Below are 20327 nucleotides of genomic sequence, written 5' to 3' on the forward strand. Positions count from 1 at the left end.
AAAAGGCAATTCCAACTATACACCATGCCTCCTCTGAACTGTTTGTATTTCTATTCTTTTTGGGTTATTTTTCACCATCATTTTAGGATTATTAGTCAGAGACTAGTAGGGTACGGGTTAGTGTCAGGGGTTAAGTATTTCAAATGGAAAATTGGAAAATGAATCCAATGTGTATGTAAATATGTGCTACACAAAAATCTTCCCACTCACATCCAGAGCAATGCCTTGACAATACCTTTGCCCCAAGTAAGACACAATTAGAGTAGAAAAGTGTAAAAATCTAGGAATACATATATGGAATGGAATATGCTCGGGAGTTCACAACCTTGGAGGTGGTAGAGGAGTTTCCAAAAGGAAAGGAAAGGATAAACACTCCACAAACAAGGAGCTCTGCTGGCCTAAGAATTCTTGGGAAATGGCCTCTGAGGTTGGGATCCTGAAATATATGTTGCTGTCATGAGCTTTAGCTTCCTTTGTAGTGAGACCATCAAAGCTGGGTCTGCATCTATGTTACCGGGAAGAGATGGTTTCTTATATTCCAATGAACATGAGGCAGCAGTGCTCAATTCTCTCTTTGTAGGTAAACTGTGGCCACTGGAGGCTAAGTGTCTCCCAGTGGGGACTGTGAAGACATTTGGTCATCCTCCACTTTTCATGGTGTTTTTTGCTGCTGCACTGGGAATTTGGTATTTGCTTCACAAAATATAAGAAGTTCATCTGGGATACAGTGCTGGAGGGAGTTCTGTCACTTGTGGTGGGTCAGGGTCTGCAGGAGAATGCACCAACCAGGCTTCTATCACACAGAGCTTGCCCCAATAACCATAGCAACCTTATTCTGAACATTGCCCTTAAAACTCTCGATATAACAGGATGCCTTTACATATAAGGGTCTCATGTCTGCACTATATCAGTCACAAGCCATTTGGAAGCCAGTGGCAGATCCACATAGCCCCTCCATGATGTTTTATCACACTCCTTCCCACCACTGTTCTAGGCGCACTACTCAGAAGGCTCCAAATTACTGGCATCTCGTGTTCTACATCATTTTCATGAAACCCAGTCAAACAAGGCACTGTCTGGTATACACATGATAAGCAACAGGACATCAAATTTTCTGCAGTTCCACCTGGTCATGGGAATTTCAAAAATTTCATGGTATTTATTTAGCAATTTTTCAAAAATGAAGTTAGAGGCACTGTGCGTCTCAATTCATTCAGGAACCATTAAGTGTTGAGAAAGTTCATTTCAATGAAAGCTCTAGAGAACTCTCACAGTCAAGGCTTCTCAAAGAATTACCAAATGGTCACATAAAGCCAGGCCAATTGACGTCTACAATGTAAGGTCCATGTGTGTTTTGACTCTCATCTATGGCTGCCATGTCTTTCATAATAAAATCATGTGATATCCTGCCTGAGATTCCCAGGCCTCTGTGGAAAGTCACCCTGGGCATAGATCTCAGTTTCCAAGAGTGAGTCTTATGTGTGTCCTCCTAAAATCCCAACACAATTCATGGCAATACTTCTCTGAGGTCAATTCCAGAATGCAGTCTCTAAGGGGAATCACACCAGAGTTCAAGCCCAGGTGGATCCAGTCATCCCTTCCAACCGCCACAAAAATTACCACAATTAAAATCAAAACACTCCCACAGGCCCATCATCTTCTTCCATGTAGACACTCCTCATAACCTCTAGCTGGAGGTTTCTATGAGCCCAAGGTAGTGTCCAAAATAAGCTCACTTGCCCCTTATTTGCCTAAAATCATGGTGGCCTGGACACTCTTCCTGTGAACCAGGAGTGATCAAATATTCCTGCTGTTAAAGTGTTCCACTTCTCCAATTTCAGCCTACTGGCTGTAGGGTATAATTCTTTATGTGATTTGGAGTCATGAGAAAACCCAAGCACATATGGGGTAGCCTCTGCACGGATTTCAAGAACTCATTTGACCCAAATGATCCCTATTCTCACTTGATGGAGTTCAGGAACCTAAAACAAGAAGGCAAAAATATTCATCCACAATGACTGCTCTTTTGGACATTTTAGTTTTGAAAGCACATGGGATCTTTCTTTAAATCCATCAGGTGCTGAGAATCTAAGCCACAACCTCATACAAGGACAAGAGGCTGATTCAGACACATCCCATTCCAAAGCAATTAAGCAAAGAGCCACAGGTGGTGTCCATTCATTTCCATATGAAAACAGTGTTCTTCAGGCTACACAAAGGGGTGGCCTGAGGCAAAGACCTTTCTGACATTCAGGGTAATAGAAATAGATTTAAGCAAATGGCCCAAAGAAGGGTTTCTCCACTGAGACTTTACTGGTCACACTGATATCTGAGTTTTCTGAGATGCTCTCATTCCCTTCAGCTATCCAGAACATGGCCATGTCACAGAGCCTTGTGGTGTTACATATCTGGGAAACAAAACCATGAGTCTATTCTGGAGAGTGGCCAGAATTCACGAAGAAAAGTGGAACTTTAGAAGATAATAGATGTTGCCCATCCATAAGGCAAGCTGCAGTCCATTCATCAATTGTGCAGTATGAATCGCGGAAGCTTTCAACTAGAGACAACACATCCATTGATGCATTCTGTTTTCTAATGTCTACAACCATGGATACAGTGGGATACACAGACATAGAAACACTCACAATGTCAAACGACTTACTAGAAACAGTCCACTCCAAACCAAACAAACCACCTTTCCTACCTATTCTCAGAACATGAGAAAAAACCACAAACTCACACCTACAACGGCAAAGGCACTTTCTTCCCCTAAATAGGTCTGTGACTATCCGAAGTGTCTTCTGACTGGTGGGCCATATTATGTTCCCCCAAAATGGCCTGTCCTTTTTCACATCTGGTCTCCTTGTCCAACTCTGTGAAGTTGTAAGGAGCCAGCGGTGAGCCACTACCTGCTTTCTCAGGAAAGGCCCCTCTTCAGAGCTCTGCTGGCATTTGGCCATCCTCATATCAGCAGGTACCAAGAAAGACTGACTATGTCTTTGGGAAAAGCAAACAAGTTAGCCCACTGGGTCTGGAGTGGGACTGGCTCTTGGTGCCTGGCTTCCTTGATCCCAAGTTCAGAGAATTCCATCACCAAGGAAGTGAAGTGAGGTCACTTCTTTCAGGAACTGAATATGGTCACTGCCTTGGTAACCACTTTGTCCTAACAGTTGCTTCCAATGTTCCCATGAGATAGAGGCTGCCCCAACATCCTGTGACACATTCAGAAGTTAGAATGATATATCAACCATAGGCACCCTGGAACAGCTCTCCACAGAGGCCTGGTTTGGTCCATCTTCTCTACATTAAGAAGAGAGAGGCTGACTCAGACACATCAATTCATCCTGACCAGGTTGTTTGCCATGGAAGATGACTATTGCTCTCTCAGGTCCTACATAGCTGCCTACATATTCTCCAAGGATCATTTCTTCATGGATCTTTGAGGTTCTCAGCAGGTGGAAGATCTTCTACATTCCTATATTGTAAGACCCACTCTGTCGCTGCTCTTAAGTTAGTTATATTGAGGGAACAGTGTATGGTTAGGGTTAATAACATGTTCGATTTGGGTTACGAATCATTCTGCAGGATGAATAATGGTATTGGCAACCTGTGATATTTACAAGAGTATTCATGTGAAATATAAGTATGAAAGCAGAAATCTAGGTAAGATTTGAAGCCCAGAAGGGCATTGGGGACTTGAGTGGGATACCTAACTTTGAGTAATGTGCTGCACAGATGTCTCAGATAAATCAATATACATCGGACCTTGTACCTTGGATGATTGAATGCTGAAGAGAACATCCAGTCAAAAACCGATATTCGGTAGGATTAGGAAGGAAGTTGGTAGGTTTAGAAAGAAGAGTGAGTATAGGATTTGGACCAAAAGTTCTTCAGCAATAGGGTCTACCACGCGGCCAGCGCAATGGTTTCATTAATGAGGTTCTTGGCATAAAAGTTAGCTAGCGAGATCGAAATAAACACACAGACTCAGTTACCTTTTTCTATGACCAGGTCCGAGACGGCTCCCCTCTCTGGTTCCCTCCTCTAACCGCCCGGCAGGGCAGCAAGGATTACTCAGGGCTAGCAGGAGAGAGAGAGAGAGAGCACGCCAGGGAGTAGCCTTTTATTGGGGAGCAAGAAATTCAGGGGATAATTCCATCCAATGAAGGTTGAAGGGGGGCCGCACTCCAAGGTCAGGGTCAGTGATTGGGCCTCCGGGGTCAGTGGTCAGTTACACCCCCACACGGACAGGTTCTCTCATCAGGAGAGGGCCGGGAAAGCTCCGACACAGCCAGAGCGCCTCAGACCCTAACCGGGAGTCACCCAGTCACGTGTGAGAATGGCTTCCGACATATTCCCCCTTTCTTTTCGCAAAAATGAGGCGGCAGTTCACTCTCTGGAGCTTCTGCATTCTTGTTCTGAAGACTCGCCATCCTACAATTACAATGCAATAAAGAATTAGCAGCAAAGAGAATAATCCAATAATGTACCAGGCCGAGTGTTTGAGAATATTTCCAGGGTTGAATCCATTTAACTCCTTCAATATTTGGTTAGCCAAAGAAGAAGGATCTGAAAAATCAGCTCTATTATTTTGAATGTCTTGGATATGGTGATGAAGTTCCAGAATATCCAAGCTATTATTACTATTTTGCCAAATACCTAACAAATGGTTTTTAACCTTCTCCCAATCCCAGAGAGAAGCATTGTACTTGGCAGCTGTAACACACACATACTTATAATTAGCATGGCATTTAAGCCTTTCTTTAAATTTTAAGGCTGAAAGTTTATTACCTATGTCAATAACAGTTGCCTCTAAGGCGTTTAATTTAGTTTCAATCTTTTCATCAATATTTACTTGATTACGCAGAGCCTTGGAAGTATTTTGAGCTAAATTATTAAGAAATTTTGCATGCTGAATATTCTGAGACAATGTCAGAGACGCAGAGACAGTTGAGGCAATAAAAGAGACTAGCGCCAAAACACCAACAATTATAACTCCAATAGCACGTTTAGGTCTTGCCAGCTGGGCATGAATTTGCTGTAAGACTTGTAAACCAGCATCAGCATACCATGGCTCTGAAATATTAGCAGGTAATAAAACAAAAGAGGGCTGATGAAGTATCAGCACTCCTTTTCCTCCATTATACCTAGTAATGCAATTGGTTAGGTTACATTTTTTACAAGTAACAATATATCTGTCATCTATCCATTTAACTTTTACATTTCCAATAATTAAAACATAAGGAGATTGGACACAAGCTCGTAAAGCCATAGCAAGATCCCTCTTTACAGTTCTTGTCAATAAATCTTGGTAAGGGTTTGTCTGTAAAATGTAAGAATTCTGAGGCAGCAATTAAACGCCAAATATCTTTTTGAACACCACCTTTACTATAAGTCAAAATATTACTAACAAATCCTGCAGGTGTCATAGCAGAATTTCTTCGTAATTGTCTCTTATCAATTTTTGGAGACCAGTCTAAAATATACCCACTATCTTTAGACACCTTATGTTGTACAGGAAAGGGATTTATACAATCCATCCATTTAGGAAAGGTGCCAATCTCAATTGTAGAACTATTTGGACAGTGGTGTATCCGTGGAGGTTTGGCAGAAATGACTGGCTTATTATGGGAAAGTCCCATCTTAATTACTGATCTAGTATTAGGTTTTAAATCTCCATAAATAGAATTATTTGTCAGTCTAGGTCTACCAATCGCTGTCTTTTCTTCGAATGATACTTTCAGACAGCCAGCATGTTTATCGTGGGACCAACACAAGGGTAATTGGGCACTATAGCCAGAATAATTAAATCTAGTCACATGATTGGGAGTAATATGAGTATCTGTAAATCCTCCCATCATGAATGAGTCATTAGTAAATACTGGAATAGATTCTCCAGTCCACACAGCTGGGTGTACCAGGGGTGGATCTGGGAAATATGTCCAGTAAGTGTCTACTTGATCCCCCTTTACCTGACAGCCCAGTAGGGCAATTACTGTTGCTACCATCATCATTGGGGTCCTGTTTTCTCCTAGGTCTCGAAGTATTCGGGAAGCCTGGGTTGTTAGCTTCTTCACGTCTTTCCATGAAATCAGCTTTTTGGCTGGGTCAATCTGGTCTTTCTTCATCCTTTTCCGATATCTCCTCCTTCTGGATGGGGGCTCCTCTGGGTTGATCTTCAGTCGCTTCAATCTGGGTTCTATCTCTTCCATGTCTGATAGCACGTTCAGGCACCCAAATAGGACGAGAAGAATTTTCTGGGAAAATACAAGCATGCCCTCTGCCCCATAAAGCACTGGGTCTGGGCCCTTCCACTGACCGGTCTGTAAATCTTTCCACAAAACTCTGCCTAAAGGGCCTGTTACTGAGGGAGACATTTGTCTCTCAGCAGCAGTGTGACCTTCTGCGTCACAGTTTAAAAAATTTAGAACAAACAAGGCATGATTAAGGCTATTTTGGGAGTCATAAGATTATCCCCCCTTTTTAATTTTTGTAATTGAAGTTTAATAGATAAATGAGCTCGTTCTACAATGGCTTGACCTTGGGGGTTATAAGGAATTCCTGTTTTATGATTAATTTTAAACTCTTGACAAAATTGTTGAAAAGAAGAGCTCACATAAGCTGGAGCATTATCTGTTTTAATCTGCATAGGGCATCCTAAAACAGAAAAAGCTGCTAGGCAATGAGAAATTACATTTTGAGAATTTTCCTTAGTACGTGCTGTGGCAAAAATAAATCTAGAATAAGTGTCCACTATGACATGCACATAACACTGCTTACCAAATTGAGGAATATGAGTTACGTCCATTTGCCAGATTTGATTTGGTTTTAATCCACGGGGATTTACCCCTGATGGCAGAGATGGAGTGTGAATAACACACTTAGGGCATTGGCTTACAATCTGACGGAGCTTGTTCTCTAGTAATATTAAATTTTTTACGTAAGCTAAAAGCATTTTGATGATGTAACGAATGGGAAGCTAGTGCACAGTCATATGAAGACATCTGTTGACAAAAAGCTACTGTCTTGTCAATTTTGTTATTACCTGAAGCTAAAGGTCCTGGAAGATTAGTATGAGCTCGTATATGTCCTATGAAACATGGATATTTCCGCATTAGCACTGCCTTTTGTAAATTATGAAATAATTTAAATAACTCTTGTGATGAAGTATACCCAATAACTGAAGTTTCAATATTTTTAGTAACTCCGACTGCATATAAGCTGTCAGAATAAATGTTAATAGGCTCATTTGCAAAGTAAGTTAAGGCACAAATCAGAGCTTGAAGCTCTGCTCTTTGGGCAGAAGTATAAGAAGTTTGTATTACCTCTGTGTGAACACGACTATAAAATCCTGCTTTACCTGAACTTGATCCATCAGTGAACACTGATAAGGCTTCATCTATAGGATGGGCACGTACAATCTTTGGAAAAATAAGTGACGTTAATGATGCAAATTGTATAATTTTATCACGAGGATAGTGACTATCTATCTGGCCAGGAAAATCAGCAAAAGCTATTTGCCATGGGCTAGAGGTTTGAAAAAGCCAATTAATCTGTTGAACAGAAAATGGAATAATTATGATATCAGGTTCAGATCCAATTAATTGTAAAATCCTAGTTCTACCCTTAATTACTAATTGAGCTATAGAATCATGAAAAGGAATTAATGTTTTTTGAGGGGAGTGGGATAAATAAATCCACTCAATAACTCCTAATTTTTGCCATATGGCTCCTGTTGGTGTATGTTCAGTTGGAAATATTAATAAATACACCATTTCCTTAGGATCAACTCTAGTAAGCTGTGCATTTTTAATTGCATTTTCAACTTTCCTTAAAGCTGTTTTAGCCTCTAAAGTTAGCTGACGTGGAGAGGTTGGAGAAGGATTTCCTTGTAATATCTGAAATAAAGGACTTAACTCAGAAGTAGTTAGTTTTAAGGATGGCCTCAGCCAATTAATATCTCCTAATAGCTTTTGAAAATCATTAAGGGTATGTAACTCCTTAATTCTTATCTGAAGATTTTGAGGACGGATTGTACGTCCTTGAATTATCTGACCTAGATATTGAAAAGGTGACACTTTTTGAATTTTTTGAGGAGCTATGCATAAACCCATTGCTGCAAGCGAAGTCTCTAACTGAGTAAAAATTTCTGAAAGTACCTCTGGATTAGCATGAGCCAATAATATATCATCCATAAAATGAATAATATATGCATCAGGAAAGCTACTTCTTATGGGATCTATCGCCTGGTCTACGTATTTTTGGCACAGAGTAGGACTATTACGCATTCCCTGTGGGAGTACTTTCCAGCAATATCTCTTAACAGGTTCCTTAAAATTAATTGTTGGGACAGTGAAAGCAAATCTCTCACAATCTCCAGGATGTAACCTTATAGAGAAAAAACAGTCTTTTAAATCTATTACCATCAAGCTATAATCTAAAGGAATGGCTGTGGGAGAGGGAAGTCCTGGCTGTAAGGATCCCATAGGCTGAATTGCATGATTTATTGCCCTTAAATCCTGCAGCAATCTCCAATTTCCTGACTTTTTCTTAATAACAAAAATAGGTGTGTTCCAAGACTAAGCGTTGGTTCTATATGACCAGCCTGAAGTTGTTCCTCAACTAGTCTGTGAATTATTTTAAGCTTTTCCCCTGAGATGGGCCACTGAGAAATCCATATAGGCTCCTCTGTGAGCCAAGTGATTTTTTCAGCTGTCTTAGGGATCGGGGAAGTACTCAGGGCCCCTAATAAAAATTTTGGCTTGGAGCATTTACTAATCTTTGTCGTGGAGACTGGTTTGTAAACAGATACTCTTCCTGAAGGGTCTCCCTATCATCTCCAGGAAAATATCTCTGACTAACTTCCTCAACTGATCTCATAGAGTTAGGAGTAACTAATAACAATCTCATTTTGGTTAAAATATCTCTCCCCCATAGATTAGCTGGTAAAGGTTCTGTGCTGTCGCCATTTTGAAATTGGGCTTTTAAGTCACGTGGCTGAGAAGAACTCTGAGCCCCTCTAGGAACCTCTTCCAGATTTTCCTCTCCAGGAAGATCCTCTGCCTCCCTTGGAGGGCTCTCTAGGACCTCGGTGGTATCTCCTCTCTGATATTGCTCACCATAATCTTCCTGCGGAGTAGCCTGATTTTGCAAGTTTAAATTTACATTTTTAACTTTGGGCCTGGCCCCTAGGGCCTTCGTTTTTAAGGGGCTTAAAGGAAAAGGAATTAACATAGGATTTTCCATTTGAATAGACTTGATAGCCCATTGAATGTCTTTTAGCAGGTCCTCAGGGGGCCACGAATCCTGGCCCGTATATTTAAAAAGACAAACTTCCAAGGCCGTCCAGGTTCTCTGAATATTATCTATGCCTCCAGGTAATTCATTTGAAAGACAGACCTTTCGTAACTTTCTTCCTAATTTCTCCCAATTAAGTAAATTTGGAGATTCTTGTTCACAAAACCAAGGACAATATTTACCTACAATCTCTAAGAATTGTAATAACTGAGCTTTCTTTATCTGTTTTCCTTTCTGATTAATTATACTGTCTAAAATAGTTACATTTCCTATAGGTAGAAGTTGAATTTTTTATTTTAATTAATTTAACGTCTCTTTCCTTCAATATCTTAAGGTACTTTTGTGACCCAAATTGTCACCACTTCCTTTTGTGACCCAAATTGTCACCACTTCCTTTATCTTTTACTTTTTTCTTTATCTTTATAGCGCGCGCTCCCACTCAATCTAGCTAATCTAGAATGCCCCCCTCGTGGGCGCCAATTCTACCACGCGGCCAGCGCAATGGTTTCATTAATGAGGTTCTTGGCATAAAAGTTAGCTAGCGAGATCGAAATAAACACACAGACTCAGTTACCTTTTTCTATGACCAGGTCCGAGACGGCTCCCCTCTCTGGTTCCCTCCTCTAACCGCCCGGCAGGGCAGCAAGGATTACTCAGGGCTAGCAGGAGAGAGAGAGAGAGAGCACGCCAGGGAGTAGCCTTTTATTGGGGAGCAAGAAATTCAGGGGATAATTCCATCCAATGAAGGTTGAAGGGGGGGCCGCACTCCAAGGTCAGGGTCAGTGATTGGGCCTCCGGGGTCAGTGGTCAGTTACACCCCCACACGGACAGGTTCTCTCATCAGGAGAGGGCCGGGAAAGCTCCGACACAGCCAGAGCGCCTCAGACCCTAACCAGTCACGTGTGAGAATGGCTTCCGACAATAGGGTTTCGGGTAGAGAGTGTATGTAAATGTCAGCACATGTGAAGAGTCAGTCACAATGATGAACTGGGGAAAACATGTAGGAAAGCAGATATCAATAGAGATATTAGGAAATCAAGCAAAGTATAAAGTGTGTGATAGGGTTAGACATTTTCAACAGGTTTGAAGTTGAATATATAATCTTAGGAAGAAACAAATATGTAGTCACCAATAGGATTGATATTTGAGAGCATTAGGCAACCTGCACATGGATGTTTTTAGTAATGCATGCTATCTTTCCATTTAGGCTTTGGTACAATTGTAAGTGTGATCTTTGCTTTTTGTGTCCGGAATATTTCTGTGATAAAATGTGTATGTAGATCAGGTGACATGAGTACTTCTTCCACCATTTCTGAGAGCAATATTTTGAAGATTTATAAATTAGTATGGGGGTAGAAATAGGTGTACCCTGCTTCTATTAATATAGACATAATGCATGAATAGACCATACTGTGAATAAATAATATAACTGGATCCACTTTAAATAATGGATTGAATGGATATCTGAAAATATATAAGAAATGTTATATTGATATACAATCATTAATTCCAACCAGTTATATATCTAATGATTATCTTATGGTTATGGTTAATCATGAAGGGTGTGTGGGTTTTTCTTCAAAATTGATTATGGAAATCGAAAACAATATATTTGGAAAAAAAATTCTCATGAATAGACCAGTCAAGAAACATAGAGAAATACATGTGTTCTGGAGCAGGAAGTGACTAAAAGTGAAACAAATGCCTATAAATTTGCTAACTAGTGAATGAAATATATATCCTATGATGTGCATAAACTGGAGAAATAGTAATGTACCAGTGTGGAATAAAAATTAACGTCAAAATACACATCATGTCCCATAGGAACCAACATGCATTGATGTTAAACTGGGTCAGTTAATGCAGACATATTAGAATTTGTATGCACCTTTCACTGAAGTTAGCTCTCAGTACTAGGAAACAACTATGTATTTCATGTGTATGAGTATTTCTAAGAATAATCTTGTGAAAAGTTGATTATTAATCCACATCCATGAACATGAATGAATTTATGAATTTAGGGAGTGTATATAAGACACATATTTTTCATATTTTTAAAAATCTGGACAGTATATATATATATATATATATATATATATATATATATATATATATATATATACACACATATATGGACACACACACACACACAAACACAGAAATTAAAAAGTAGCAATATATATGCCAATCGAAATTCATCATGAAATATATATCATAAAGATGCAAAAACATTCATTTTACTGAACATGGGTTTATGTATAATGTTGTTCCACTGGGAAGCTCACCCATAGGTTGAATTTTCAGTTCTAACAGCGTTTAGGACGAGTGATCACTTCTCACAATTTGTATCTGCCAAGTCATGTAACTCAAAAGAATGTACGTTTGATACCATGTAGGATTCTATTTGTGCATATAAAAATACATGTGCTGAATAGGCTCCAGAAAATGAGAGACAGTAATTCACATATTTGTTAACTTTAAAAACACATGGAGAACTATTTCAATTAAAAATTGACTAGATTCATAATACCTACCCTTTATCATGCAAAAGGCAAGTCCAACCCTGAACTGCATGTATTTACGTACTGTTTGGGTTATTTTTCTCCATCATTTTAGGATTAGTAGTCGGAGTCTATTAGAATATGGGTTAGTGTCAGGGATTCAGAATTGCGAATGGAAAAATAGGAAAATTAATCCAATGTGTATGCAAATATGTGCTAAAACAAATCTTCCGACTCTCATCCAGAACAATGCCTTGAAATTATCTTCGCCCCAAGTAAGACACAATTAGAGAAGAAAAGTTGCAAAATCTGTGATTACATTTCTGTAATGGAAAATGGTCAGGAGTGCACAAACTTGGAGGTGGTATAGGAGTTTTCAAAAGTAAGGACAGGGTACACACTCCACAAGCATGGAGCTCTGCATGCCTAAATCTTTTTGAGAAACTGCCACAGAGGTTGGGCACTGATATATAGGTTTTTGTCAGGAGTTAAGCTTCCTTTGTAGTGATACCCTCAAAGCTGGGTCTGCATCTATGTGACCTGGAGGACAAAGTTTCTTATTTTCCAATGAACACGAGGCAGCAGTGCTGAATTCTCTCTTTGTAGATAAACTGTGGCCCCTGGGGGTTTATTTTCTCCCCGTGTGGACTGTGAAACCATTTGGTCATCCTCCAATTTTCGTGGTGTTTCTTGCTGCTGCACTTGGAGTTTGGTACATGATTCACGAAATACAAGGAGTTCAACTGGGAAACAGTGCTGGAGAGAGTTCTGTCACGTGTGGTGGGTTATGGTCTGCAAGAAAATGCACAAACCAGGTTTCTATCTCTCAAAGATTGCCCCCTTGTTCATAGCAACCTGATTCTGAACATTGCCCTGAAACCTCGCCATATAACAAGATGCCATTTTATATAAGGGTCTGAAGTCTGCACTATGTCAGTCACAAGCCATTTGGAAGTAAATGGCAGATCCACATGGACCCACCATGATACTTTATCACACACCTGCCCACCACTGCTCTACGCCCAGTACTCAGCAGGCTACAAATTACTGGCATGTCTGTTCTAAACAATTTTCAGAAAACCCTGTCAATCAAGGCACTCTCTGGTACACTCATGATAAGCAATAGGAGATCCAATGTTTCTTGAGTGCCACCGGGTCATGGGAATTTCAAAAATTTCATGGTATTTATCTAGCCATTTTTCAAGGATGACATTGGATGCACTGTGAATTTCAGTTATTCAGAAACCATTAAATATTGAGAAAGCTCGATTCAAAGAAAATTCTGGAGAACTCTCACAGGCAAGGCTTTCCAAAAAGTGGACAAAAGGTCACTTGAAGCCAGGACCATTGAGGTCTACAATGTGAGGTCCTATGTGTTTTGACTCTCTACTATGGCTGCAAAGTCTTTCAGAATAAAATCATGTGATATCCAGGCTGAGATTCCCAGTTCTTTGTGGAAAGCCACCCTGGTCCTAGATCTCAGGTTCCAAGGGCGACTCTCATGCGTGGCCTCCTAAAATCCCAACACAATTCATGGCAATACTTCTCTGAGGTCAGTTTCAGAACTCAGTCTCTAAGGGGAAACACACCAGAGTTCAATCCCTGGTGACCCAGTCAACTCTTCCAACCGCCACACAAATGACCAGAATTAAAACCAAAACACTCACACATGCCCCTCATCTTCTTTCATATAGACACTAATCATAACCTTGGCTGGAAGTTTCCATGAGGCACACAGCACAAGACAATGTCAAAATAAGCTCCCTTGCCCTTCATTTGTCTAAAGTCAGTGTTTCTGGACACCGTTCCTGTGAACCAGGGCTGATCAAAGATGCCTGCCATTAATACTGTTCCGCTTCTCCAATTTGAGGCATACTGACTGTCAGGTATAGTTTCTTAATGTGATTTGGAGTCATGAGAAAACCCAAGCACCTATGGGCTAGCCTCTGCAGGGCTTGAAGAACTCAGTTGACCCAAAGGATCCCTCTTCTGACTTGATGGAGATCAGGAACCTTACAGAGGAAAGCAAGAGACTTCATCAACAATGATTGCTCTTTTGGCCATTTTGGAATTGGATGCACACATGGGATCTTTCTTTAGATCCATCAGGTGCTGAGAATCTGAGCCATGGACTCACTCTGCACTAAGAGGCGGATTCAGACATATCCCTTTGCAAAGCAATTAAGCAAAGATCCTCAGGTGATGCCCATTTATTTCCATTTGAAAACTGATTTTTTCAGGCTTTTGAAAGGTGTGGCCTTAGGCAAAGACCTTCCTTACATTCAGGGCATCAGAACAATAGGAAAGCAAATTCCCAAAGCAGAGTTTCTCCACTGAGACTTTCCTGGTCACACTGATATCTGAGTTTTCTGAGATACTCACCATTCCCTTCAGCTATCCAGTACATGGCCATGTCCCAGATTGTGGAGGAGATACATATCTTGAACACAAAACCATGAGCCTATGGGAGAGTGGCCAGAATTCAGGAAGAAATCAGGAATGTAGAAAGGTAGTAGGTGTTGCCCATCTATAAGGTAAGATGCAGTCCATTCATAAATTGGACAAGATGAATGCTGCAAAGATTTCTACTAGACAGGACACATCCTTTGATGCATTCTCTTTTCTATTGTCTACAACCACGGACACAGTGGGATACACAGAAACACTCACCTTCTCAAAGGACTTACTAGAAACAGGCCACTCCAAATTAAACAAACCGACTTTCCTACATATTCTTAAAACATGAGACAAAATCACTAACACACAAACACACCCACAAAGGCACCTTCTTTCCCCAAGTAGGTCTGTGACTATCCAGAGCATCCTCTGACTGGTGGGCCATACTATGTTCCCCTGAAATGGGCTGTTGTATGTCAGATCTGGTCTCCTTGGCCAACACTGTGATGTTGTCAGGAGCCAGCGGTGAGCCACTGCCTGCTTTATCAAAAAAAAAAAAGCCCCTCTTCAGAGCTTTCCTGGCATTTGTCCATCTTCAATTCAGTATTTGCCAAGAAAGACTGACTCTGTCCTTGGTTAATCCAAACATGTGAGACCACTGGGACTGGGACTGGGCCTGCCTCAGGGTGCCTGTCTCCCTGGATCCAAAGTTCAGAGTGGTACATCAACAAGAAAGTGACGTAGGTCACTTCCTCTAGAACTGAATGAGGTCACTGCCTTGGCAACCACTTTGTCCTAACAGTTGCATCCAAGGGTCCATGAAATAGAGCGTGCCCCTACTTCCTATGACACTTTTACAAGTTAAAATGGAATATCAACCATAGGCACCCGGGAACAGCTCTCCACACAGGCCTGGTTTGGTCCATCTTCTCTAGATTAAGAAGAGAGAGACTGCTTCAGACACATCCCTTCATCCTTACCTGGTTGTTTGTCATGGAAGATGACTTTTGCTCTCTCAGGTCCTTCATAGCTGCCTATATCTTCTCCAGGGATCATTTCTGCATGGACCTTTGAGGTTCTCTGCAGGTTGAAGATCTCCTACATTCCTGTATTGTAAGACCAACTCTGTCCCTGCTCTTCTATAAAGGTAGATTGAGGGAATCGTGTATGGTTAGGGTTAATAACATTTTTTATTTGGGTTAGGATCATTCTGCTGGATGAATAATGGTATTGGGAACCTGCGATATTTATAAGATTATAGAGGTGAAATATATGTATGAAAACAGAAATCTCAGTAAGATTTAAAGCCCAGAAGGTCATTGGGTCCTTGATTGGAATAGTTAGCTTTGAATTATGTTCTGCCCAGATGTCTCAGATAAATGTATACACAATGGCATAGGATCTTGTACCTTAGATGATTGAATGTTGAGGAGAACATCCATTCAAAAAGGGAGAGTTGGTAAGATTACGAAGATAGTTGGTAAGATTAGAAAAACGTGTGAGTACAGGATTTGGACAAAAAGTTCTTTAGCAATAGGGTTTCAGGTACACAAAAAAATGTAAATGTCAGCACATGTGAAGAGTCAGTCACAATGATGAACTGGGGAAAATATGTAGGAAAGCAGATATCAATAGAGACATAAGGAAATCAGGCAAAGTATAAAATGAGTGATAGCAATAGATATTTTCAACAGGCTTGAGATTGAATATATAATCTTAGGAAGAAACAAATATGTAGTCACCAATAGGATTGACATTTGAGAGCATTAGGCAACCTGGACATGGGTGATTTTCATAATCCATACTCACATTCCATTTAGGCTTTTGTACAATCGTAAGTGTGACTTTGCATTTTGTGGCCAGAATATTACTGTGATAAAATGTATATGTAGATCAGGTGACATGAGTATTTCTACCACCATTTCTTGGAGCAATATTTTGAAGAGGTATAAATTAGTATTTGGGGTACATATAGGTGTACCATGTGTGTATGAATATAGAGATAATGCATGAATAGACCATAGTGCGAATAAATAATATAACTGGTTCGAACTTTAGAAATTGGAATAAATTGATATCTGAATATACACAGGGAATCATATGTTGATATACATACATTCATTCCAACCATTTATACATCCAATGGAAATATTACGGGTGTGGTTCATCATAAAGAGTGTGTGAATTTTGCTTCAAAATTGATTATGGAAATCGAAAATAATGTGTTTGGAAAGAAGTCTCATGAAATGACCAGTCAAAAACAAAGAGGAATACATATGTTCTGAAGCAGGAAGTGATAGAATGTGTTACAAATTTCTTTAAATTTATGAAGTTGTGGATGAAATGTATATTCTATGATGTACAAAAACTGAAGAAATAGTAATGTACCAGTGTTGTATAAAAATGAACGTCAAAATACACATCATGTCCCATAGGAATCTACTTGCATTGATGTTAAAGTGGGTCAGTTACTGTAAAAATATAAGGATTTGTTTGCACCATTTACTGAAGTGAGTTTTCAATACTATAAAACAAATATGTATTTCAGGTGGATGAATATTTCTGAAAATAATCTTATGAAAATTTGAATATAAAACCACATACATGAACAAGAATGAATTTAGGGAGTGTATAATAAGACACATATATTTCATATTTTGAAAAATCTAGAGAGTATATATATATATATATATATATATATATATATATATATACAAAACACACACAGAGACATTAAAAAGTAGCAATATATATGCCAATTAAAATTCATCGTGAAATATATATCATCCACAGATCCAAAAATATTAATTTTACTGAACATGGATTTATGTATAATGTTTTTCAACTAAGAAGCTCACTCATAATTTGAATTATCAGTTCCAAAAGCATTTAGGAGGAGTGATTTCTTCTCACACTTTGTCTCTGCCAAGTTAGCCACCTCTCAAGAATATAGGTGTGATACCAGGTAGGATTCTACATGTTCATATAAAAATACATGTGCTGAATTGGCTACAGAAAAAGGGAGACAGGAATTCACATATGTGTTAACTTTAAAAACACATGCAGAACTCTTTCAACAAAAAATTGACAAGATTTATAACTCCTACCCTATATCATGCAAAAGGGAAGACCAACTATACACCATGGCTCCTCTGAAGTGCTAGTATTTCTATTCTGTTTGGGTTATTTTTCTCCATTATATTAGAATTAGTTGTCAGAATCTAGTAGGGTATAGGTTAGTGTCAAGGATTCAGTATTTCAAGTGGAAAATTGAAAAATGAATCCAATGTGTATGTAAATATGTGCTACACAAAAATCTTCCCACTCTCATCCAGAACAATGCCTTGACAATACCTTCGCCCCAAGTAAGACACAATTAGAGGAGAAGATTTAGAAAATCTGTGAACAAATATCTGGAATGGAATATGCTCAGGAGCCCACACCTTGGAAGTGGCAGAGGAGTTTCCAAAGGTAAGGGACAGGGTAAACCCTCCACAAACATGGAGGTCTGCTGGAATAGACACTTCTTGAGAAACTGCCTGTGAGGTTGGGCACTTGAAAAATATGTTGTTGTCAGGAGCTTTAGCTTCCTTTCTAGTGAGACCATAAAAGCTTGGTCTGCATCTATGAGACCTGGAGGACATGCTTTCTTATTTCCCAATGAACATGAGGCAGCAGTGCTAAATTCTCTTTTTAGGTAAACTGTGGCCACTGGGGGCTAAATGTCTTTCCATGTGCACTTTGAAGCCATATGGTCATCCTCCATTTTCGTTTTGTTTCTTCCTGCTGCACTGGGAGTTTGATATTTGCTTCACGAAATACAAGGAGTTCAATTGGGTCTCAGTGCAAGAGGGAGTTCTGTCATGTATGGTGGGTCAGGTTCTGCAGGAGGATACAAGAACCAGGATTCTATCCCACATAGCTTGCCCCCTTGACCATAGCAACTTGATTCTGAACAATGTCCTGAAAACTCTCCATATAACAAGTTGCCTTTACATGGAAGGTTCTGTTGTCTGCACCATGTCAGTCACAAGCCATTTTGAAGCCAATGGAAGATCCACATGGCCCCACCACAGATGTTTTATCACATACCTGCCCACCACTGCTCTAGTACAACTACTCAAAAGAGTCCAACTTACTGGCATCTCTGTTCTACACCATTTACATGAAACCCAGTCAATCAAGGCACTGTCTGGTATATTCATGATCAGTAACAGGACATCCAAAGGTTCTCCAGTGCCACCTGGTGATGGGAATTTCAAAAATTTTATGGTATTTTTCTAGCCATTTTTCAAGGATGAAGTTGGAGGCACTGTGAGTTTCAATTCTTTCAGAAACCATTAAATGGTTAGGAAGCTCATTTCAATGAAAGTTCTGGAGAACACTCACAGGTAAGGCTTCCCAAAGAGTGGCCAAAAGATCACATGATATTATGCCCATTGAAGTCTACAATGTGAGGTCCATATGAGTTTTGACTCTCAACTATGAGTGCCAAATCTTTCAGAATAAAATCATGTGGTATCCTGGCTGAGAGGCCTAGTGCTCTGTGGAAAGCCATCCTGGGCCTAGAACTTAGTTTCCAAGGGCGACACTCATGCCTGGCTTCATAAAATCTCATCACTATTCATGGCAATACTTCTCTGAGGTCAGTTTGAGAACTCAGTTTCTAAGGGAACCACACCAGAGTTCAAGAACATGTGGACCAAGTCATCTCTTCCAACCGCCACCCAAATGACCACAATTTAAAACAAAACACTCCAATGTGGCGCTCATCTTTTTCCATATAGACACTCATAATGACCTCTGGCAAAAGTTTTCCATGAGGGGCACAGCCCAAGACCGTGTCCAAAATAAGCTCTCTTGTACCTAATTTGCCTAAAGTCAGGGTGGCCTGGACACCCTTCTTGTGAACCAGGAGAGATCAAATAGGCCTCCCATTAATACTGCTTTGCTTTTTCAATTTGAGGCCAACTGACTGTGGAGTTTGGATTCCTTATGTGAATTGGAGTCTTGAGAAAACCCAAGAAACTATGGGCTAGCCTCTGCAGGGCTTTGAAGAACTCATTTGACCCAAAGGATCCCTATTCTGGCTTGATGGAGGTCAGGAAAGTTACAGAAGAGGCGAGAGACTTCATCCACAAGGACTGCTCTTTTGGCCATTTTGGTTTTGGATGTACACATGGGATCTTTCTTTAGATCCATCAGGAGCTGAGAATCTAAGCCACACCCTCACACAAGGCAAATAGGCTGATTCAGACACATCCTTTCCAAAGCAATTAAGCAAAGCGCCACAGGTAATTCCCATTCATTTCCATTTGAAAACTGCTTTCTTCAGTCTTCACAAAGTGGTGGACTGAGGAAAAGACCTTCCTGACATTCAGGGCAACAGAAGAATTGGTAAACAAAAGGCCCCAAGCAGGGTTTCTTCACTGAGACTTTCTTGGTCAAACTGATATCTGAGTTTTCTTAGATGCTCGCCATTCCCTTCAGCTATTCCGTACATGGTCATGTCACAGAGCTTCAAGGTTGTACATATCTCAAACACAAAACCATGAGCCTATTCTGGAGAGTGGCGAGAATTCAGGAAGAAAACAGGAACTTAGGTAGAGAGCAGGTGTTTCACATCAATAAGGCAAGCTGCAGTCCATTCATAAATAGGGCAGGATGAATGCTGGGAAGCTTTCTACTAGATAGGACATATTCATTGATGCATTCTCTTTTCTAATGTCTACAACCACGGACATAGTGGGATACATAGACATAGAAACACTCACCTTGTCAAACGACTTACTAGAAACAGTTCACTCCAAACAAAACAAACCGCCTTTCATACCTATTCTCAGAACATGAGACAAAACCAGAAACCCACACCCACACCACAAAGGCACCTCCTTCCCCCATGTAGGTCTGTGACTATCCGGAGTGTCCTCTGACTGGTGGGCCATACTATGTTCTCTGGAAATGGCCTGTTCTGTCTCAAATCTGGTCTCCTTGGCCAACTCTGTGAAGTTGTCAGGAGCCAGCGGTGAGCCACTGCCTGCTTTCTCAGGAAAGGCCCCTATTCATAGCTTTACTTGCATTTGGCCATCCTCACATCAGTAGATTCCAAGAAAGACTGAGTCTGTCCTTGGT

General features: G+C 40.2%; 1 protein-coding gene across 1 annotated transcript; it reads right to left on the reverse strand.

Annotated features, from left to right (window-relative positions):
* Nucleotides 1-4087: 4087 nt before the first annotated feature.
* Nucleotides 4088-6282, reverse strand: LOC143640452 (uncharacterized). The gene is made up of 2 exons (XM_077108254.1): nt 5973-6282; nt 4088-4434 (listed from the first exon to the last, which is right to left on the reverse strand). The coding sequence occupies exons 1-2, from the start codon at nt 6273-6275 to the stop codon at nt 4390-4392; spliced, it is 348 nt and encodes a 115-aa protein (XP_076964369.1). The 5' UTR covers nt 6276-6282; the 3' UTR covers nt 4088-4389.
* Between the last annotated feature and the right edge of the window lie 14045 nt (nt 6283-20327).

This window comes from Callospermophilus lateralis, unplaced genomic scaffold (assembly GCF_048772815.1).
Source record: "Callospermophilus lateralis isolate mCalLat2 unplaced genomic scaffold, mCalLat2.hap1 Scaffold_281, whole genome shotgun sequence".
Taxonomy (NCBI): domain Eukaryota; kingdom Metazoa; phylum Chordata; class Mammalia; order Rodentia; family Sciuridae; genus Callospermophilus; species Callospermophilus lateralis.